This window comes from Telopea speciosissima, chromosome 9, assembly GCF_018873765.1.
Source record: "Telopea speciosissima isolate NSW1024214 ecotype Mountain lineage chromosome 9, Tspe_v1, whole genome shotgun sequence".
NCBI lineage: Eukaryota > Viridiplantae > Streptophyta > Magnoliopsida > Proteales > Proteaceae > Telopea > Telopea speciosissima.
Window position 1 is genome coordinate 812,130 of NC_057924.1, and position 23,250 is coordinate 835,379.

At 37.8% G+C, this 23,250-nt stretch overlaps 3 protein-coding genes across 5 annotated transcripts in view; 1 reads left to right on the forward strand and 2 right to left on the reverse strand.

Annotated features, from left to right (window-relative positions):
• The window catches only part of LOC122639448 (proteasome activator subunit 4), a 33,639-nt gene extending 21,991 nt beyond the window's left edge, over positions 1–11,648 (forward strand). The window contains exons 20-35 of the mRNA XM_043832309.1: positions 84–201; positions 297–467; positions 924–1,092; positions 1,186–1,229; positions 1,350–1,392; positions 1,469–1,614; positions 3,904–3,998; positions 4,155–5,044; positions 6,856–7,137; positions 7,235–7,330; positions 8,153–8,331; positions 8,829–8,910; positions 9,654–9,775; positions 10,492–10,584; positions 11,304–11,457; positions 11,571–11,648. Coding sequence (XP_043688244.1) covers positions 84–201; positions 297–467; positions 924–1,092; positions 1,186–1,229; positions 1,350–1,392; positions 1,469–1,614; positions 3,904–3,998; positions 4,155–5,044; positions 6,856–7,137; positions 7,235–7,330; positions 8,153–8,331; positions 8,829–8,910; positions 9,654–9,775; positions 10,492–10,584; positions 11,304–11,457; positions 11,571–11,612 — 2,726 coding nt within the window. The 3' untranslated portion in view covers positions 11,613–11,648. The remainder of the gene's footprint in view (positions 1–83; positions 202–296; positions 468–923; positions 1,093–1,185; positions 1,230–1,349; positions 1,393–1,468; positions 1,615–3,903; positions 3,999–4,154; positions 5,045–6,855; positions 7,138–7,234; positions 7,331–8,152; positions 8,332–8,828; positions 8,911–9,653; positions 9,776–10,491; positions 10,585–11,303; positions 11,458–11,570) is intronic.
• A 4,211-nt stretch (positions 11,649–15,859) lies between these two features.
• LOC122640190 (F-box/kelch-repeat protein At3g06240-like) lies at positions 15,860–16,993 on the reverse strand. The gene has a single exon (XM_043833344.1). The coding sequence runs from the start codon at positions 16,991–16,993 to the stop codon at positions 15,860–15,862; it is 1,134 nt and encodes a 377-aa protein (XP_043689279.1).
• Positions 16,994–18,946: 1,953 nt separating this feature from the next.
• LOC122638572 (probable amino acid permease 7) lies at positions 18,947–22,318 on the reverse strand. 3 transcript variants are annotated; one of them, XM_043831432.1, is made up of 8 exons: positions 21,800–22,314; positions 21,676–21,750; positions 21,346–21,579; positions 21,110–21,203; positions 20,654–20,868; positions 19,963–20,096; positions 19,606–19,833; positions 18,947–19,464 (listed from the first exon to the last, which is right to left on the reverse strand). In XM_043831432.1, the coding sequence occupies exons 2-8, from the start codon at positions 21,743–21,745 to the stop codon at positions 19,063–19,065; spliced, it is 1,377 nt and encodes a 458-aa protein (XP_043687367.1). In that variant the 5' UTR covers positions 21,746–21,750; positions 21,800–22,314; the 3' UTR covers positions 18,947–19,062. The 3 variants fall into 3 exon arrangements, with proteins under 3 accessions (XP_043687367.1, XP_043687366.1, XP_043687368.1); XM_043831431.1 differs by having other exon boundaries at positions 21,676–22,313; XM_043831433.1 differs by lacking the exon at positions 19,606–19,833 and having other exon boundaries at positions 21,676–22,318.
• Positions 22,319–23,250: the final 932 nt, after the last annotated feature.

A 23,250-nucleotide genomic window follows, 5' to 3' on the forward strand; every position in this document is an offset into this window, starting at 1 on the left:
ATGTCATACAGTTGCTGCTGATATTCAATGTGTTTCTCTTATTTTTCTTTCTCTTGTCATTCCTTTTGAAACCGATCATACAGGAAGCTTGGAATATGATGAATGGTCAAATCATAGGCAAGCCTGGAAATTGGAATCTGCTGCCATTATAGAGCCACCGACAAATTTTATTGTTTCATCACATTCTCAAGGAAAGAGAAGGTGAAGGGGCCCTTATACCATAATTTTGTATGTATAATTGAAGAACACATCAAATTCAATTGTTAACTCCTGCATGTGTTCCATCTCTTTTCCAGGCCAAGATGGGCACTTATTGACAAGACATACATGCATAATACATGGAGATCATCACAAGCATCATATCATCTGTATCGTACAAGAGGGAATATATCTCCATCAGATCATGTGGTTCTTCTGATGGATGATCTTCTGACTCTCTCATTGCATAGCTATGAAACTGTCCGGATGTGAGTTGACTAGTTCTCCTGTACCTGTTTTTTTTAACAAAATTTTTTTAGTGATAAGAAAGAGTATTCACTGACAAGGGGTATATCTTCTATGGGGTCAGGCATGGGTTGGGTGGTGCTCTTTTCTTGTTTTTTTTTTCTCTCTCCTTTTATGTTCCTTTTTCTTTTAAATATTATTAATAAAATTTTAATGGCCTAATAAAAGGGAGGGGGGGGGGGGGGGGAGGGAGAGGGAACTGCACATTAGAAAATGAAAATTTTATCTATAAGGGTGTTATTATTGTTATTGAGCCAAGTGATTTGCCCCATTTTACATGTTGAAGATTTAAATGTCTTTATCCCATGATTTTAAACTTTTTAATGATGGTGTGTCTTCTGAAGATTACTTGGTGGCTGCTCTTAGTTCTTACTGTCATTTGTTGTTTGATCTAATATAGCAGTTGAATTTGTCTCCAGATTTGCCGGGAAATCTCTCCTAAAGATTCTCAAGCGTTGGCCATCTTTGATCTCAAAGTGTGTTCTCACCCTTATTGAGAGCTTACGCAATCCAAGCTCACCGGAACATGCAGTATTGGGTTCTTGTTCAATCCTGGCCACACAAACTGTTCTCAAGCATTTGACAATGGTAGTTTTTTTTATAGGAAAAGTAAATATTGAAAACAAAAATCTTTAAGGGAGTGAGTATTTCTTACATTTCTTCTTTCTGGTCATGTATCAGGATGCAAAGGCCTTCTCCTCATTTCTTCTAGGTATCCTTGCAAGGTAACATAAACTGTTTGCAATCTGTCAGCTTGACACCCGTTTTAACCTCAATATATATCTATATGATGCATGCCCACAAAATCTTGATATTACTAATCGATTTTTATATAATCTTTGAAGCTCCCATCATGAATCACTGAAATCTCAGAAATCAATCAATGAGGTAATTCTTGAATAGGAAGATTGGATGCTGTCTGTGTTACATTTTCTGTGTTGTCTGACAGTGTTGATTGCAACAGCTTTTTGTCAAATACAACATCCATTTTGCTGGAGTTTCCAGGAGCATTTTTAGGACACCAGACATTCATTCAAATGAACCAAACTTTGCAGATTTGGTTTCTCAGATTGTTTCAATGAGCTTTGACACCACTGGCTTGCATTGGCGGTAATGGTTATTTTGTATTTGCTTTATTAACTTTTAGTTGCATATTTTTGTTACAGTTTGGTTAGCTGTCACACCCATGTTAACGAGCCATAGTTGAAGGCTAAAATGGGTACAAGAACAAATACACATATGGTGTGCAGGCAATGCATTTTCTTTTATTGAATAATAAGTACCTGTGAACTTTATTAGAATAGTGAGATAAAATGGGTACAAGAACAAATATACAATAACTCTCCAGTTGACAATACCCAAGAAATCCTCTTCCTCCATTCCATCCCCACCCTAGAGGTTCATGAGCTAACGTAGGCTCTAAAATCACATAAAAGACCTCCAAGCTCTAGCTTGGCTTACTCATGCACCAAGGAATTTACCAATCTGGGCTTCCAGTGGAATGAGATGTTCATGGAGGTTTTGAGCATTCAGGACTACCTCATGAGAGGTAAGCTAGTTTCCGAGAGCCATCTTTCTCCAGCATTTTCATCCTTTCACCGTTACCATCGAGTACTGAATCCTTAAAGAAAATGCCTAAGTCCAATTGTAATGCACTAATATCTGCTTACATTGAATCCTTTTTCAATAAATGCAGAGAAGGCCCAAGTCGCTCTTGTTTGGTCTCTAAATGTACCCTCGATGCCTGATTGCCTTTAAATCTCCCAAAGAGCATTTGTAGAAATAGGGGATGAGGGCCATAGTCTCACCATCTGCACCTACTGGGGTAACAATCTGCTGATTGGACTCCATGTGGGAATGCCTGAATGCATAAAGATTCCATGGAAGATATCAGCTGTAATTTCACATTTGACTGCAGAATCTCTAGAATTACTAGTATTCTGAAACACCCATCTGTTCTACACCTATTGGATATACCATGTTCTGCCACCAAGGTTCAAAATCCAAATATTTCAGGCTGATTGAGAATATAATTCAGAAGTACCCTGGTAAAACCAGTCTTTAGAAGTGGCATGGGTGCCTTTTGCAAAATGACTATCAACTATTGAAGTAATGAACAAAAAAGCTGGTTGACAGATTCATAATCTACCGTGCACATCATGCTACTGTGACAGAAGACATCCGAGACACCCTAGTTTATCCTTGGCTCATTTTGTAGGCTATGCTTTCCTTCTCTTTTTTAACCTATATGAGTCCTCTTCTAAGCTGTGTGTCCCACTCTTCCCTTGATTAAGAATCATCAGACACATGGATATGATGGTTCCTTTATTTTTTCTTTTGAAAATATTTTAGGGATAATGTGAATAGATCAGGAAATCTAGAGTTAGGAGATCACCATTCCACATGTCCTCTGATAGTCTGATATCTTGATTTTTTTCACCCTTTGCCATATTTAGCTGCACATGGGAATACAGTTGCACACCTGTTTTCCTTGTGCTCTCTTCTACGCACATAAGTGTAACTGACTTTATCTCCAAAATCCCACCCATTTTATTGAATGCTCTAATTAGCATGAAATCACTCTGTATCAAAAGCACCAAAAAGTGGTTCCTGTCAATGCTCTTCAAATAACTTGGCTTGGTTACTGGATCTCAAAACTCTCTTTAGTTTCAGATTTTCACCTTGTGTGAGACCACTATATATGAGTGGCCTCCCCTCAATCTCACATTGTAAATTCCCGATACACCAACTAATGCAAGGTGTCTTCCTCATTTAGATTGATACGTTTTTAATAAATAATGAAATTTAATAGAAGAAAATCAGGATATATGAAGAGGGACCAATCACAACAAAGAAAGAAGGGAATACATACTCTGCCCTATACATAAACAAGGATGAACTACTCCCTGACTAGCTAAGTTGTTGGTGACGTTATTAGCAGACCTTGCTCCATTAGAATGCTGTATTTTCTTGGGAAGCAAAGTGGTGCATGTGTCTAATGGCCTGTAAGTGATATCATGACCAATCAGACTGTTCCCAGAACCAACCAATAACAGTATCTCCTTCAATAATATGATAATGAGCTCTCATTGAAAGAACGGAGTCAAAACTTGTTATTACTTATTAACACCACTACACCAGTGATTTGGATTGATTCTTGCCTAATTGGTCTATAATCCTTTTGAGCTGTGAATCCTTCCCTTTATGGCATCACTTATGAGCATGTTAAAAGCCTTTTGAAGGTCTTCCTTCACGGCTTCACCACATCCTAGTGTTCTCAGAAAAACGCTTAGAGAATCCTTTTGGACTATGGTATTTATCCTTCTCCATGAGCATGCATATATAAACCTCTTTGTTTTGGAGGATTTTAAGAAACTAGAACTTTTTCTTTTTTCCTAGGTACAATCTGATGGCCAACAGAGTATTGTTATTGTTAACTATGGCTTCTAGAAGTGATGCAAATCTGTCATCAAAAATCCCGAGTGAAACTGCTGGTTAGTGTCCATCATTGTTTGGTAATGCGTGTGGTTGTAAGGATTACTGTATGTTGCTTTCTTTTCTGTTATTTCCTATATTTATTGAATGCTTTCTTTATTTGTGCGTGAATCCTGTGTTTGACTGCTTTCTATTTTGATTTAAAATCTTTCCAGGTCACTTCTTAAAAAATCTAAAGAGTCAGCTTCCACAGACTCGGATACTTGCAATCTCAGCTCTGAATACCTTATTGAAAGAATCACCATACAAACTGGCTGCTACAGAAGTGCATCATTCTTCAAAGGGAAATAATAAATCTTCCCTTGAAGAGGCTTTGAGTCAAATATTTCAGGAAGAGGGATTTTTTTATGATACATTGAACAGTCTTTCTCATGTCCACATAATCAATGATGCTGAAAGTTCATCCTCACGAGGAAATCATGGAACTTCCTTCCAAAGCCTAGCAGATAAATCGATCACCCGTTTCTACTTTGAGTTTACAGCTTTATGGCCTCGGACTCCTAGTTGGATCTCTTTATTTGGAAGTGATACTTTTTACTCAAACTTTGCACGGATTTTTAAACGGTTGATTCAAGAATGTGGCATGCCAGTTTTATTAGCGCTCAAAACTTCGCTGGAGGAGTTTTCAAATTCTACAGAGAGGTCAAAGCAATGTGTTGCTGCTGAAGCATTGGCTGGAGTATTGCATTCTGATATCAATGGACTTTTGGAAGCATGGGACAGTTGGATAATGATCCAACTGCAGAAGATCATTCAAGCACCATCTGTGGAATCTCTTCCTGAGTGGGCAGCTTGCATACGTTATGCAGTTACTGGAAAAGGAAAATATGGAACAGGAATTCCACTTCTAAGGCAAAAGATCATGGATTGCTTAATGAGTCCTTTGCCTCAAATGGTAGCTACCAATGTAGTTGCTAAGCGGTATGCTTTCCTATCAGCTGTTCTAATAGAAATCTCCCCTCCAAGGATGCCAGTGGCTGAAGTCGAGTTTCATGATAAACTTTTGGAGGAGTTGCTTAACAATATGAGCCATTCATCTGCACAAGTAAGCATAGATTTTTTGTCCCAAATCTTGGCTGGTGTTGAAACGTTTAATTTTTGTACTCTTTTTTTTTTTGGTAAATAGAGATTCTATTAGAAACAATAAAAGGCTACACAGATATAGTGTACAGAAACAAAAGAAAGGTCTGGTCCAAAGAAACAATCTAATAATCCAGGTAGCAATCCAAGGTCTTAACTAAGGCCTGCTGGTATGGGCTCAATATCAATAGAATTCAAGGAAAAAAGGGTAAGCTGATAAATAGAACCGTATTTAAGAATTGAAATTAGGAGTATAACTGAGAAATCAGATAAAAAAAGAACTCTAATTTCAAGACTATGTTTCATAGACTGATAATGATAAATCAATCGCATATTCACTGGTAGTTGCAGAATACAACAACAAACACAGCCTTTTCCCAACTTAATGAGGGTCTGCTACATGAATCCAGAACAAAAAAGAAAAAGGGTAAAGAGGAGATGGAGAAAAGGGGAGTTGGAAATGAGATGAGACATGCAAAATGGCAAAAGACAAACGAGAGATGGAAACTAGAAAAGAAAAAGGAAGAAAGGAAGAAAGACAGATAAAATAATGTGAAATTTAAATCAAAATAGAGAATCTGAATCATTAACAGAATGAGAAGATAGATAGCAGAGGAAAGACCTAAAAAAATGACAGATCTAAATATCTAAGAATTACAGAAAGAAAGTAGATGAAAAACCTGTCAGCACTTGAAAGAAGGTCTGATCTTGTACTTACAGATCTGATAAGTTGTAAATTAATGTCTCTCTGCAGATCCTTAAAGGAGGAGAAAATAAAGAAGAAATGTTAGAGAGAGAGAGAGAGAGAGAGTTTCATGATAGTGGAGATAAAAGGGGAGGAGAGAAATCAGTATGGAATAGACTGAATTGATGGGGAAGAAAGGGGAGAGGAAAAAAGGTTGGATAGGGATCTTGATTGAAGCTTTCCAGGTACTGCTGGATGGGGTTGATAAGCAAGGCATTAACCTTCAAAGGCTAAAATTTAACACTATATTTGACTCTATAAGAGACAATTGAAGTAGACTACCTTAACTAACTGATTGGGACCACACAACTTTAATAAAAAAAGGAACCTCAAAGACTTTAAAGGACCACACATCCGGACCACTTCTGAAATATAATTACAAGATGGTCTTCGTCAATTCAGTAAATAATTCACTCGACAACAACTCACATGTGAGTGCTTCAAAGAGCTTGTTTTTGGACCAAAGAGGCGTGGTTCTTGGGTTGGATTGGGCTGGCTGAACCTAGCTACCTTGAGCCTGGGCTTCCATCTTGGATCCAATTCTCCTACCATTGAGAGTCACTGCATCACAGCCAGAAACGATGAGGGCCATTCAGATTGTGTGAAAGCAAAGGCATTATGTGGGCTGATTACTGTTCCAATTCGGAGCTTGATCTTTTGGGGGCAATGATTCAGTTTTCTTTTCGCTGTATTGACAACTGGTTAAGCCTTCCACATCTTTGGTGGGGCTTCTTAACCAACTATTTTTTCTGATAATAAGATCGTCTCGAATATTCCTAAAGAAATTTGTGTTTAAAGTTCTTGTTAAATCAGAAATCTAAGCTAATGCTACATCCAGTATTTATTCAAACATGGAGACAATTCAGAAGCCATATTTATGAATTTCAAGTGTTTATGGGCCTTGTATGTCCTGTTTTCCAGTAAGTTTCTATTTGTTCTTAATAAGGAAATAAAAAAAAGTATTTTGAGTGTGAAATCTCTGTTAGGTACCCGTTCTTAATCTAATTCTGATGCACATTTTGTGTGGGCAGGTAAGAGAAGCTATTGGAGTTGCACTTTCTGTGTTATGCTCTAACATTCGCCTTTGTGAATCCTTTACACCTCTTCAGACTCATGAAGAGGCAAAAAATAATGTGGATAACTCACCTAAAAGGGAAAGTTGGCATAAGCTTCTAACAGAAAAAGCATCTGAAGTGGCTGTAAACATCCAGAATGCCAGTCAGTTTGACAATTTGGAAAACTCAATAGAGATAACTTATGAAAATGGAATTTCAAATGACGATTCATGGGAAGACATAAAGTGGATGGAAACGGTACTCTATTTTACTTGGATTTTAAGCTGAAACTTCATCTCTTCTGGACATTTCTCTAATAAATCTACTTTTTTTTTCTTTTCTAAATTATATGCAGATGTTCCATTTTGTTATCTCATCTTTGAAGTCTGGAAGGTCTTCTTGTTTATTAGACATAATTGTGGGTCTTCTTTATCCTATTCTTTCTTTAAAGGTATGTAAAAATTTAGTTTGATTGTGCCTTAGTTGGTTTATTGGTTTCTAGGTTTTTATCACACTTTAACATCCTTTTAATGCATTTTGGGTTTCTTCCGCATGGTTTTAATAATTAGTGTTAGATTGGTTGGATCACCTGTTCTAGGTTAGTAACAGGCTCACACACATCAGCTACCAATATGGGGCATTTGCTTGTTGAAGTTGCAGATCTTTTTTGATTGTCTGATCAATACCCATCTGGATCGGCATCTTAGGCCCACTGAAGCTCCAGTTTGAGGCCTATGAGGAAGTCCGTTTTGAAGCTTGATCAAACCCCCAAATTCAGGCTCTAAATATCTGTACTAGTGTGGGTTACTGGTCTGTCTCCTGGCTGATTTGCATGCACCTCTCCTGCGTCAATTCTTGTTTCCCATTCACTGCCAGTTCTGTTGAAGCACTGGTTTCATTATTATTTCTTCCATATTTTTATTTATTTCTAGTTGTTTTTAATCATTCATTGCATTAGATTTATGCTTTGGATGGTCTTGCAAATGGAAGTCTTTGTTCATAGAATTGGAGTTACCACACATTGTTTGACATTTTAATAGTAACGGTCGTTTAAGTCTAGATTTTTCTTGAACTTGATAGCGCTTTCATGTCTGAAGCTTATTCTGGTGACCTTCAGCTTCTTGCCTATCATACTTGAATAAATTTAAATAAGTTGAGAAGAATATGGAAATTATTCCTTGAAGAGAACGTCATGTTTGCTGGGAATAATGTTTCTGCGAAATACTCAGGTATTATAGATCTGGGTCTAAGGAAATTTTGGTTCTTTTTGAAGGAAACATCGAATAAAGACTTGTCAACATTAGCAAAGGCAGCTTTTGAGTTACTGAAATGGAGGATTTTCCCTGAACCCCATCTCCAAAAAGTTGTAGCAGTTATCCTTTCTTCAGCCAATGATCCCAACTGGAGAACTAGATCTGCAACTCTGACATATTTACGAACTTTCATGTATAGGTATGGTACTTTATTGGGATTTTCACCTGATTACTTGGCAGATTTCTCTAACCATTGCAGCTTTATTTCCCAGAATTTATCTTTTTTTCCTCTGTTAAAGTAGTGTTGCATAACTGCATTTATTCAGAATAAAGTTTCAGGCATAGGACAGCAGCGTACACTATGTGAGGGCTTTTCAGTATTACTACTTAGTTTATATTGTTGGGATATGCCTGTATTTCTATTTAGCTGTTTTTCTCCATCAATAAAATTAAGGATGGACATTCGTCATGCCAACTAACTACTTGGGGTGGCTGCATGGATCTTGTATTTCATGTTCCACAGGTTTGTAGTATCTAGAGACATAATGGACATTTTTAATTTGTAGTTTACCGGTAAACTAGACTAGATGATATTGTTCTTTTGACCCATTCCTGGAGAATTTTTCATGGATGATCTCTGTGCCATCCACATGTCGCGTGAACTAAGGTTGTGGAATTTGTATCTTTTTGTGACAGGCACACTTATAATTTGTCTAGTGAGGATAAGCGCCAAATTTGGAAAACTATTGAGAAGCTACTTGTAGACAACCAAGTTGAGGTAAGTTTCAGGATTGAATATTTAACTGATATGGTACTTGTGCAGTGCGACAAGGGATGGGGTTCTCTTTTGTTGGATTCTGTCTTTAATTCCAAACCAGCAGATTTTAGGTGTTTGCCTACGTCCTTCCTCCTAGGAGTCAATGGTTTTTGGATCCCTGTTGGGTTACCGGGTTCTTCCGTTAGAAAGACTATTGGTTTGTGTTTTTCATGTGGAGTACTAATTGAGTGTCTTCTAACCTTATAAATAGGACTTTGTTGTTTGTTACCATCCTTTTGGTGCCAGGGTAGTGATGGCCTTGTGATTTTGAGAGTTTGTTGGTGAATTTTTCTTTCTGATAAATAATAACTTTATTATAACAAAATACATGGTTGTATGAAATCCAAAGCAAGATAGACCCAAAACCACCAACAACAGAGAAAGAAAAGACAGAGCTGTATTTTGGAAATAGGATTTGACTAGTTTGTCAAAGAAAAAGAGTGGCCTGAATATAATCTGGAGTGTACCAATCCCTTGTGTCTAATAGTTCAAATATTCCATTTTCTGGCCTGGACTTCGAATGGAATGAGAAGTTCACCAGTGAAGCAACTTTCTTTATGTGCCTAATGACATGTATGAACCTCCAATGGTTATCCTTGGAAGAGGATAACCAAGTGATTACAGTCACTGAATCTCCTTCCAGCTTAATATTATAGAAGCCCTCTTGAAAGAGTTTTTTCTTTACTGGTTCCTTGCTGGATCAGGTGAGGGAGCATGCTGCTGGAGTGCTTGCAGGCTTAATGAAAGGTGGAGATGAAGACCTAGCCAGGGACTTCCGTGATAGAGCATTCATAGAGGCACTTTCCATTCAAAAGCGACGGAAAAGGTCGATTTCTTTGTTTCTGATGATTTCTGTCTTCATGTATCTATGTTTTCCTATATGTATGCATATGTGTAGACATTCTGGTCTGCTTCTGTACTAACACTTCCAATACATACATATAGGCAAACATATAAATTGACAGCCACCTGTCTATGGTGCTAGAGTAACCTTTATATTGATGCTTTGGTAGTGATAGACATAGATTAATACCGTAGTTGGCTGCCCAGATGGTGCTTGTCATATTGCGACACATGCATGTAAATGCAGTTCAACTGACTACCCCCATCTCAATCACTTGGGGTTGGGTCCAACAATTTTGTTCCTCCTTGAACTCTATTTAAGTTTGACTGTTCAAGCACTCGTGCCTTTTCTCACCATAACTCAATATTTTTGGATTTCCCATCTTCCTTTAACATCTCTATATGCATCATTTCCCTTGTTCGTGATTGCATTTTTGGTGGGCAGCTGGCTGAACACATGAATACTTTTACAACTCACCCACCTCTACGCCTTCATATCAGCCATACTTGTTTTTCTATGTCTGTTACCTGCACCCATCCATCTGGATCTGCCAAATGACTATTTTTAGGATGATGTTGGTGCATTTGTAGATGGCAAAATGCATTGATGTATTTAGTAACAGAATATTTCTTATGCATGCTTTCCTGGAAATGGGTTAGTCCACATATGTTTTGATATTATTTTCTGTGAAATTGCAGAAATTTGAGCTCTGGTCAGTCCACAGCTTCTATACATGGTGCAGTCCTTGCTTTGGCGGCTTCTGTATTGTCTGTGCCTTATGACATGCCCAGGTATACAATATATTGATATTCAATCAGTGAATGTCAAAAACCATTATCAGTTTCTCAATATAGAACATTATGCGCATGTGTATGTGTGCATGTTTGTGTGTCTCTGTGTACATGCGGGAGTCCTGCATCCATGTATGGTCTATAGTCTATACAAATGCTTAACTCTTGGATGGCCATGACATGACAAATATACTGATAGAACGATCTTAACTGTGATAATATTTGATAGGCAGAACAACATTTTCAGGGAAGGTTTGCTGCTTAGTCTTTGGATCCATGTCAGCACTATACCTAATTGTTTTATCATATTGTTTTCCCAAATGGCCTTTCCTCTGTGACTGGTGCTAAAATTCATGTTTTAAAATATAAGATGGAGAAAAAGGAGCATTTCTTTCCATGTGGTGGGAGGTGTTTGAGCTGAAACTTGCTACATGAGGTGATGAGGTGGACAATAATTTGGCCATCACATCCATTTCCACTTTGAACATAAAAGTGTATGGGCTCCTCAGAATGATGTCCACAGGTTGAAAGGTGTCTATGAGAGAAGGGCCTCTTGAATGGTACATGGGATAAGACCCAAACATATTAGGTTGACTAGTCTGTACATAAGAAAATAATTTGTTCAGTCATATAGGTTTCAAATGTCAGGATTAGACAAAGATCCCTTTATAGCTGATGCTCTGTGGAGTGCCATTGAATTAGTTTATTGTTTGCTACAGTTGGCTGCCTGATCATGTAACCTTGCTGGCCCGTTTTATTGGGGAACCATCACCTGTGAAGTCAACAGTTACGAAGGCAGTTGCAGAGTTCCGGAGAACCCATGCAGATACATGGAATTTTCAGAAAGATTTTTTTAGTGAAGAGCAACTTGAGGTATATAGACATTAATTCCTTCCCTAACAGGCTAATCTTTATTCAATTGTTTTTCTTTCCCCTGATCCTTTCCTCTTTTTTACCCTCCTGTGGGGGATTGTCTGTACTGGCAGGTTTTGGCCGACACTTCCTCTTCATCTTCATATTTTGCTTGATTGCATCACATCCGCCAAAAAAAAGAGAAATAATGGGAAAAATAAAGAGTGAAGTTCGTCTTGTATTAGTATCCTCATTTGTAGTAGTCTGTGGGATGACTTTTATTTATAATTTGTGTATTTACTGTGTATACTGTTATTTATATATAAATAGAAGGGGAAACGCCATGAAAAAGTTATTCTTCCCCGTGAGGTGTTTACTTTCTTGCCAAATGTTTTCTTAATGCCCCTTTTACCATAATAGGGTTCATCAGATCATCAGATAAATCCCACAAGACGGATTCAGAATTGAATATGCCGGATCCTTTTCCCACAGTTTTTGTCAGTGGACTTTCCGAAGTAGCCAATTCTAGGGTTTTTGAGACCAGATCATTCAGTTTTTAGTTCTGAGAGTTGATTTGAAGGTTTTTCAGTTCGATTTTAACCGATCAAAATTGGCAGAGAACCAATTCCAATCAAAATTAGCAGGGATCGATTCCTTTGCTAGGAAGAGAGTTTCTTGTATTTTTCTTCGGGTTCAATAGACGAAAGCCAATAAAGTGGGTGAAGGATCAGAGTAGCAGACAGTTGACGTAGCCCAGAATATTTTGGCACTGTTGCTTCAGCTTTCTTCTGGCTTTTTATTAATTTCTGGAGAAGGAGCTTGTTTGTTTTGGCTGTGCTGATCGAAGAGAAGAAATGTGGGGTTGAGGTACAATTTTTTTGGGGGAGAGGGTTTCCTGAGCGAGCAGCGTAGAGGTGTGCACCGATGAGGTGAGCCAAAACGATATTGTATATTGGAGGAAAATAAGGTCATTTCATACGACAATGAGAGATAGATACAGAGTTGCAAAAGCATATCCTATCCTAGCGGCTCACAGAGACTTCTCCCCCTCCGCCAACCTGTTTTTCTCAATAGGAGAATGGGGTTAGACTAACAGAATTTCGCAAAGTGGTAAAACATAATTTTGAAAAGTCTAGACAATGGTAGAATGCATAGTAGTTGTTAAGAGTAAATTTATTGAATTTATCTGAAAGTTAAGAGACATGACTAATATAGACCATTTACTCTACCCAATTGTGGAAATAGAATCCAACTTTTGAACCATGGCCGCCAAACCCTTTACCACGTTTACAACACCATTGTCCATCTTGACGCAAAAACCTCATTTCTAAAATGAAACGATATCTTCAAAAAACCAGAAACTAAATGCCACGGCCAAACCCTCCTAACGGGAACCAGTAGCAGCTCCACCAGATCTTTGTTGATCCAAACCTCTACAATTTTCCACCCCAAGGTAGGTGCTTGTTTAAGATCTCGGAGGATGCTCTGCACTTGTGCTTCCAATTGCTGACCTGCCACCATGTAACTTAATGTTACCAAGGTAAAATGCCTTTTCATTCAAAATACCACAAGCCCATCTTGAAGTGTTCAAGAGAGGATTAGAAACTCTTGCACAAATTAAGATCGGATACTTCAAAGTGGGCAAAGAAAAGGAACACTTGGGAATGGGCATAAGGTTATCAGGAGCAGACAACAAAGGAGAGCTAGAAAGAAATATTCACCGGTTAACATTCTTAATAACCAATAAAGGATTAGGTTTAATATTATCAGCAACAATCCTATTCCTATGGGGCCATAGATATAAAGTAATGGTCAACACACAAAAGAACCAATGAAGATGAGCTTGACACACAGAACTAGTTGCCAAAAATGAGATACTGAATGCAAGGAAATAGGAGCCCAATAATAATTCGGTTCTTAGACGGTGAGAATGAGTTTTTTTTTTATTTATTAACATGATAATACAAAATATATATCTTAAACTAAAGATAAAAAAGTTTGTACAATATTATTTGAGAGCATTATCTACTCTTGGTTAATAGATATATAATTCATCAACACATTGAGGGTCAGGATTAAAACATCTGTAGTATGGGCAAAGAGAACTGATTTTGAAGTCATGTTGGCCTTGAGGAAATGTGAGAATGAGTTATTCCCTTATTATTGTTAGGGAAAAATATCCCCTTGCTGTTTGCTAACATACACCCTCTTACAAGGGATTTTTTTTTTGGTTCCTTCTTTCTCCTCTCTTACAATTGGGGGTCCCCATTGTGGATTTTTTTTGATAGAGAAAACAAAACAGAATTATTAACAAATTCAAAAGACTTCAAAAGTTCTGAAATGTAATAAAATAAAGTATAATTCTCGCATGACCATCCTGTTGTGGTTTCGGTGTCTTGACTTCTGATGATGGACTGCTGTGTGGACTCGCTTTGGACTATTGCGAGGTACGGAGGGGGTTAGGGGGCGGTAGCTCCCGAGGAAATTTTTTTTAAAGACTATATGGGTATTTCGGTAAATTTCCTATATAGGGTTTCACTACAAATCTGTAGCGAGAGTTCTTTCTTTGTATTGAAAATCTGAGAGAGGTATGAGGAACAAGCGACTGTAACCCTATTCTCCATTGATAGTGAAACAGGTCTCATCTCACCGTGGGCGTAGGCAACCTTGCCGAACCACGTAAATCTTTGTGCGCATTGTGTGATTGTGTTTGCGATTTCCATTCTTCTCTGCATCGTGTTAGGTTTTACACATTCTTTGTTCCTTGCAATAACAAATCAACCAACCTTGCCGAACCACGTAAATCTTTGTGCGCATGGTGTGATTGTGTTTGCGATTTCCATTCTTCTCTGCATCGTGTTAGGTTTTACACATCCTTTGTTCCTTGCAATAACAAATCAACCACCTCTTTGACAATCCATCCATACTTCTATGTGTGTCCATTCCTATTCCTTTGCTCCCAGCAAGCCCTAATACAATTCCTGTTTGTTCTGATGCTTGAGAGTTCCCTACAAAACCGTTATTCATATATGCCATCGAAAATAAAGAATTAAACAAAAACATAGACGCCCATCCTACAATTTCAGTCTTTGGATCATAGCTGCCATCACAAAACATTACACATGATATCCCATTTGATAACCTTTGATGGTCAAAGAGAGATAAGACAACATCACGATGTTGGCAACTAACTTGATAGGACAAATAAAGAGAATATTAAGATCCTTAACCCATCTATCAATTACCTTCACTAGCATTATCGGATTTGGCTCCACACGCTGGAAAGAGCATGGTATTGTGTGTCATCTATAGGAAATAAAATGAGATAGCAAGGATAGAGACAATGAAATGTTTTTCAGACTTCAAAATGGAAGAACTTTGAACACATGATTCAAACAAATTTTCAAGGGTTTAAGAACTTAAATTCTCAGTCCTCAAACCTAAAAACCTAAAGGTCCAACTACTAAGATTATTTTAGAAAAATCACAAGATAAAAAGAGATGCCATTCAGTTTCACTTTCCTTCTTACAAAACAGCTATAGGAGTCGATATCCAAAAAGAAAATTAACTTAGTTTTAACACATTCTGCGCCTATCAAAACTTTCTATAAAAACACAAAAATTAGGATGAATTCTTAAATGCCAAACAAAATTCCAAAGTTTCTTAGAAGGCCTTTCGAGAACCAAGTTCCCTCGTTGAATTAACCACTTAACAACATATTTTGTAGAAAAAGTTATAAATTAACAAATGGACAAAACCAAAAACTCTCCATAGGTGATGCGCATAATGAAATCCAAAGTATTGCATTTGCCACATTCATAGGAAACAAAGCATAAACTAAATTAGTATTCCAAGATCCATTGTGAATTAATTCACTAACACGCGAATAGAGAGGATTAACAGAGTTCACAGATGGAATTCTGAAATTATCTAGATTTAGTCCCTATTGTGGAGTGGCCAGCAACACAGATCTAGACTTGTTCATGTCCAGCAACTCACAAAAACTGAATTCCTGGGGGAACCCAACACCTGATATATTATTTGAAAGAGGAGGCATTAAATTGAAATCTTATATGTGAACTATACTTCCTTGAGGGATTGCCATATAAAGGCGACTCCATCTCCACCAGCCTATGCCTATTCATTGCTTCACATAGATTAAAAGAAGTTGAGTTGCCTCCACCTCCCAAATTCTACTAAATGAAAATGGAGAGTAGCCCTTTTAGTACTCAACATACACTTCCCCACCAAACAAGGGTTTATTATATTCAATATCAGATTAGTCCATTAGGCAAGAACCATTTAATTTCCCTAGGAAGCTCATTGGTATGCAGAAAGAAACACAGTTTAAATCTTTCAGTTTTAGGTACCATAGACCTAAGTTCAATTTCATCTTTAACTAATAAGCTAAAGAAAATCAACATTACCACCTGTAAAATTCTTTACTCCTTTTAATGAGTTCTGTTGAACCATCCACTCTGTCTTCAACGTTGAGCATTGCGAGGCCCTCGATATAGGAACAAACTTCGAAGGACATGGGATAACCGGGAAGATACAAAGCTTTAACATCACCGGTCACTGGGTCAAATAAAGCTGGGCCGTTATGCTGCAGTAAAACTTGACCATTCTTGAAGCCCCACACCACAGTTTTATCTGTGTATCCATTAAGGTATTCAGGTATGACTGAGTCATTAAAGGAGAGGTGTTTGGTCCAAGTATTCTCCAATCCATCATTCACCCTCACCCATAATTCATGACGTTTCAGGTCAGATACATAACAATATATAGAAAGACGGCCTCCCAATGCAGTCAAGTGTGATCTTGTTGTAGCAATGTCAATGGGGGGCATTGGAATATCCTTGAACTTCTCATTTCCAACACTAAATATAACAATGGACTTCAAACGAGTCATAATCCAATGGGGACAACCTTCAAACACCTGCCATTTTGACTCACTAAGAGCAAGAGGGTACTCAACTTCTCCAATGCTTCTCCAAGAACTTGTCCCCAATGTATATACAATGACTTTTGTACTTTTCGCTGCAAGATATGAAGATGCCAGCACCTTGAATTTACCAGAAATATGATCATAACCAAACCCTAAAACATGTATGTAGAGATTTTTATGGTTAATAAGTGCTGGCAATTGCTTGTAATCTCCTGTAGCAGGATTCCACAAATACACAATGTATCTGTCACGTGCCCAATGAGTGAAGCACAACAATCCATTACAAGAACCTAGCAATCGAATTGGGCATGCGGAGGTCGGATTCGGGAAAGGTAAATAGAGACGGATTGGGTAGCGAAATTCGCCAAGATCTACCATATATACATCATTAGCAGTAGTTGCAATGACGATAGTAGTAGAGGCATCATCGTGGATTTCAATCTGTCGATTCAAGTTCATTTTCATGAAATTAGGGTTATGGAATCGTGAGTAGTCTCTGATTACGCACCTGAATCGTAAGAGAGTCTTCACAGGTAGACTCAATAAGATTTTATCTTTGATTTCATCTGGGAGATTGGACAATTCCTTTCTACCAGAAATCCTCTTCATCTCTTCTTCTTCTCTCATCAGTTTCTTCTTATCTTGTTCCTGTTTCTTCATCTTCTTTTTTGTCTTTTGTTTTCTCCGATGGATGCTGATTGCGCTGCGCTAGAAAGTACGGCTGAGTGAACCGTTCGCCATCATCCATCAACGCATGTTTAGATTCATTGAAATTATTCTTTTAATTTAGACGTTTCCTGACGGTTTCGCATCTAATCCCTAATTCGTTCTGAATTTTCCCAATTTGCTTGGAAATATTCAAAATCTCTCTTTATGAGCTTTTGAGGACTTTATTAATTCTCCAAAGTTTCTGTTTATCTTCTTCTTCTTCTTCTTCTTTTTTCTTTCTTTCTTTCTTTCTTTCTTTCTTTCTTTTTTCTTTTTTTTTTTTTTTTTTTTTTTTTTTTTTTTTTTTTTCAGGTAGGGTGATTCAGCATCGATCAGTTTATTCTATTGTTTTTCTATAGGGCATTGTGAGGGGCACATGTCGGTAAGAACTAAAGAAGGTTAAAAATGTAGTTTTTTCCCCCGAAAAAGCATGTAGTTCAATATGCAGTATTTGCAACCTATCATCTTAGATAGACTTGCACCCTTAACAGCAAGAAAGGAGAAGCATCTCCACAGACAGCAAAAAATGGTTTCACAGGGGGGCTGGGCGGGGATGGGGTTGCAGGGAAGAGAAGGGTCAAGAACGAGTGGGAGGGAGGAGGTACATGGCAATGGTGATGTGGAGTTGTAGCGGAGGAAGAAGGGAGTGGTTACAGAAATGTTCACCGGAGGAGGGAGAAAAAGAACGAAAGATAGGATCAATAAAAAACTAAAAAATTAAAAGGTTAAATAAAAGAAAAAATTGAAAGAGAAGGATGTTAGGGGTAGTTTAGGATATTCATTTAGTTTTTTTTCTTATATGAGAAGTTGATAAATCTTTTCAACATTGTAACTTGTAAAGGTAAAACATAATTTACATCTATCAATTTTGCAAATATTTTTATTATCTAAGTACATCTACGCACTTTTTCCAATTTCTTTCTGGGTCTCTCCAATCTCCAACGATGATACGCTAGGGGATGGGGATTCCATTTTAAACTGTCTTGGAGGTTACGATTCCGGATAATCTCCGCACTAGACCACTGCCTCGTTGCCGCGTGTTCTAAATAATGACGCAGAATCGCAGATTAGGCGGGAGATAACACTGAGGATGAAACAGCAGAAATCAGGGGAATCTAACGTGAATATTCCGATTCAAAACACTAGAAATCGAAATCGCTCCCGGCCGATTTCCAATCCGATTCATGATTTTTTGAAACCCTGTTTAGTTTACTATACAAAGTACAAACCGGAGGTGGGGGAGGTGTTCCACCCGGGCTTTAAAAACCCGGATTTGGATCATATTTTATAGATTGATCCAAGTTTGAAAGCTAGATCAGGAATAGATGAGTAAGAATGCATACATGGAGATGTGATGGTTTTAACAGTCTCTTGAACGCTAATAGTTAGTTAAGGGTGTCAATCAGTCAGCTCGGTCCGATTTTGGTCCGGTTGAATTGGTTTTAAAGTGAAAATGGGTGAATCTAAAACCAAACCAATAAGGGAAAGCTCGATTTTAATCCAATTTGGATCCAGTTAATTATGTATATATATATGGGAAAAATTATGTGTTTTTTTATAATGATTTTTGGGGTGATATTGGTTTCATCTCGGTTCTGTTCCAGTTTCCAATGTTCGGCTTGGTTTCAGTCAGTTTGGTGCGGTTCCATAATACCCCAAATCAAAGACTGTCCAATAAGGATTTGGTTTGGTTTGATTTCAATCAGTTTGACCGGTTTGGTTCAGGCTTTGACACCCCCTAGTAATTATAGCCCACGTTTGGGCTGCTTTGGGGCATTCTGGTTTTTGTTGACAGATATAACTTTCAAAAGCTTTCTCTCCTCAAAGGGGGGGGGGGGGGTGTAGAGAAAATCAGATACAAAGATACCTTGTTCCTTTATATCTGTAAAAAGCTGTAATTACTAATAAAAGCATTCACTGAAATTCAAATAGCCACACCTTTCTGCATAATCAGAAGTGCGAGTAGTTTGTTAGCCTAACTTTGCACATATGAGTCCTTCAATTGACCCAACTAAAGTCACCAGACTCACAATCAAGCAGACAATGCTGAAAGACTGGAAAACAATCCACCTTCTTGTCCAAGGCTGTATCTTCTTCTGAATGAAATACATCTCCACAGGGAAATATACGGTCAACGGCCAAAAGTTCAGGGCACCCAACACACCCAAAATCTGGTTGAAGTAGGGGAAGACCATCGCAATTCCAGTTGTTGATATAACATAACAGGTTCTAAAGCACAACCTAAGAAGATTAATCCTGAGAACTGGCAATATTGGGCACTTGAAGGTGTAGAAATTATTCACAAACCCATTGTTGGGGAACTTCTCTGTAAACCACCTTTCAACAACTGCAAATACTGGCTGACAGAATACCTTTAGGAAGAAAAGCAAACAGAAGATATTTATATCACTTCATCATCAGAGCTAAATATATGTGCTAATCTCAACTTTTAAAAGAATATGCAAACTACATTTACTACCCCATTTTGATGCCACTGGAAGAGAGATAATTACCTGATATCCTCCTACTAGATGAAGAATTATGCAAGCATTAGCAAAGTCAATTAGCCAATATGGCTCGTAGAATCCGAAACCTGTTAAGAGGTTCCCAGGTGTCTGGTCCCCAAAGGCAGCATACCCAAAACATCCACAACAGAGATAGAAGAAGGTGGTAATGAGGATCGCAATCATTGATGCTTTCTTCATTGTCTGGTTCTCAGGTGGAGGAGACTTGATTGTGTCCTTCAATCTCGCAGATTTTGTGATTCATTCTTAGATTCTTCATTTACAAAATTTACAAACTAAATGCCCCAACTAATGAGTTTAACTCAAAATGACTAATGCTAATCAAAAGGAAACAAGCCTACCAACCTGTATCTCGATAAGAATTATGGAGTATGGGTATGCAAAAGCAATGTCTCCAAGTGCTTGAGTGACTTTCCATATTTTTTGAGGAGTTGTAGATGTGTGCACTCCGGAGATGCTCCCCTTAACCCTTCCGTTTCCTGTGATTAGAAAGAAGAGAAAGAAACTGAAATAAATAAATAAAAAAAACCAATGGTAGGAACAATTTTAACTATGAAAAATGATGATGAAAAGGTTAATACATCTGGTGAGAAGATTTGTTCTTATTATTAATGACGATCCCCGCCCCCTTCCCCCAAAAGAAAGAAAAAGAAACAAGGAAGGCAATCACATACGCAATTTGCATGTTACCCCAACTACTAGGTGAAGTCCATTTAAATTCTTATGTGTTTTTTTAATTGATTTCTAGAAGATTCTGATCTGCTGATTGAAGGGCAAGGATCCATGTAGCCAGCCCCATGTAGTTGGGACAAGGCTGAGTAGTTGTTGTGTTAGAGAAGATTTTGATCTGACTCTTGCCTATCAATTGATGGACCCAAAACGATAGAAGAATTCAGTTACTCTGTTTATCGGTAGATTATCCTTTTTACAAGAAAACTAAGCTCTACCATACTCCAGTCACCAAATTTTGTCACACATGCATACAAGTGATTACAGTGAACAAAGAACTCCAAGCCAAAAGAAAAAATACATATACCTATTACTTTGGCAAAGCCAAGGGCAAATCCAATGGAAGAGTAGGAGAAGGACATGACTGCTGCAAGAATGGAGAGAATTTCCATGTTATGGAAATTAGGTATCTGAGAAAAGCCAATCTGAATAGCTCCAAATAGTAGCATATAAAAGCTATCTCCATATGCACATGGAACCCGGTGTCCTTCTTTGTGGAAACAATCGGATCTCTGAATAGCTCTTCAGCAGCACAAAAATGAGAAAATAAATTAAAGACATGAATAATGAAATCAGTCAGAGGCAGTGGGAACTAAAGATAAAGAGCACAGGTTTTGCCATAGCCCGTTAATAAATATATTAGGGTTTAGTGTCTCATGGTGAAGAGGCATTCTGGTGACTTCACAAACATGTCAACTTTGTTAGATTACTGAAGTTAGTAAGAATCAAGTATACCAAACATGGGTTTCATCAATAGAAGTACCTCATACTGGTTGAAGTGGTAATTACATAAGCAACACCAACACCATACAAGTTCACAATTTGAAGCAAGCCACATATCCAAGTCTGCTTTCTACCTGAGCTTACACTAAACAAAATCAAGAGGCTAGGAAAAGGAAAAAAGAAAATAACTTGAAAGACAGGAATCCTACCAAGAAGGTAAATTGGATTCCAGAAAGAAAAAAATGAGAAGAAAAAGGTTGGTTGCTTAATTACTACCTAGGTAGGTTTTAACAGCATCCATGTAAGAGTGGTGTCTTGCTCCAGTTACTGGATCAGGGTACCTGTAGCAATCTGAAAGGAGGAAAGAAGAAACATAGGTGACCACGGCAAAACAAAACATGGAAAGTGGACCTGCTATCCATCCTAACTGTGCAACGCTCCATGCTAGAGATAGAACTCCAGAACCGATAACCGCGGTAATTATGTGAGCAATACCCGTCTTTAAGGTTCCTGTTAGAAGTCGATATTTTTGTCGCCCAGGAGACACTAAAATCAGGATTCAGTTTCAGAAAAAAGATAAATAAATCAAGAAAACAGCAGTTATACCAGTTCTTATTTGAAGCCCATCGTTGTCACAGGAATCATTAGATGGTTCATCAGAGGGTAGGACTGCCATGTATTCTCAATTCACAGTAGGCAATGAAGTTAGGGTGCTGTGTAGGTTCCGAACTCAATAAAAATGACCTAAGACCAATGTGATTGACTGGGGACAGAGACCAACATTCTACTAGTTAACAGAATTTTTAACTTTCCCCTGTGAGCTAAGGTGGAGAGATCCCAACATGCACTTCACTCATCCAAAATAATTAACTGAAACACTGAGTTTTCACTAGGTAAAGGTAGAATCCATGCTAGGCCTGCAACAGCAAAGAGATTGGATCAGCTTTACAACCCAAAACCACTATTATCAAGATTGGTCGTCATTCACAAGAGGGAGATATGTTTTTGGGTGGCCTTTGCAGTTTTCACTTGGTTGAGAGCTTAGACTGTTCCATTATATATAAGAACTGTATCAATTCAATGAGCTTGGTTTTGAGAGGATACCAAATGTTTCATATTCTAATTGATGACTTGAAAGTCAATAAAACTAGAGCTTTAAGTGATTCCTCCTTTATTGTGAACATGGTTTGGACCAGATTTGAAACCTATGAAAAGGAAAGGTATAGACTTTGGTTTTGAACTTATTGGCCATATGTGTTTGTTTTTTTACTTGATTTCTTACAAAAGCAGGATTCCCTACTGATATTTATTTTCTTTCCCTTGCATTCTTTAGCTTTTGGTATTTCCAACAAAAAGAAACGGACAAGAAGGATATTTGAATTGCAAAAAAAGGGGAAAAAAAAAAAAAGAAGACAATTTATCCCGGAATGCCACTGGAATAGAACCCATAAAAAAACTATTAAACAAAAATTATCCTGTGAAAGATACCTCGAATATGCAAAAATGGCTCGAGGATCTTGGTTCATACCTCCAATGCTAGTCAGTAGTTTCTTAAGTCAAGATTATGAAAGGTGGGAAGGAGAAAGTTACATAAAAAATGAGGAATATTGCTGCTACTGCTTGTTTCTTCTTTCTTCTTCTTCTACGGTCTCTCTTCCTTCTAACTTCTCACAAGCTTTACTTTTTCACCCTGTTCATCCCATGGTAGACCAAAGTGACTTAACTGAATCATCTACGAAGCCTAAAGATTTCCCAGCTGGGACTGAAGCATCAAAATCCTCTCTACCCATATCCCAGAAAAAAGGAACGAGGAAAAAAAAAGAGAGTGGTTGGGAGAAAGACGAAACTAGCAGCAGAGAGTGTTCTGGTTGGTAGTACTCAAGGTGCTCGACAAAGGCTCTGGGGAGTGACTTCGCATTGGTTGTCTTATGGTAGCCATACCAACAATGAAAATTACAGGCGAACGACCCTTCCATTATTAAACCTCCCCAGTCACCACCATCCATCTCCAACCATTAACACATAAGGAATAAATTTTTTTATTATTTATTTATTTTTTGTCTTTCTTCATGTTTGTTTGACAGTATTATTCAAAGTAGATCGCTATGACTATGTATAAAAATAGTTTCCAAAAATTCCACAGAAAAAAGTCTTGACAATTTCCTTATCAGTCCATGTGCA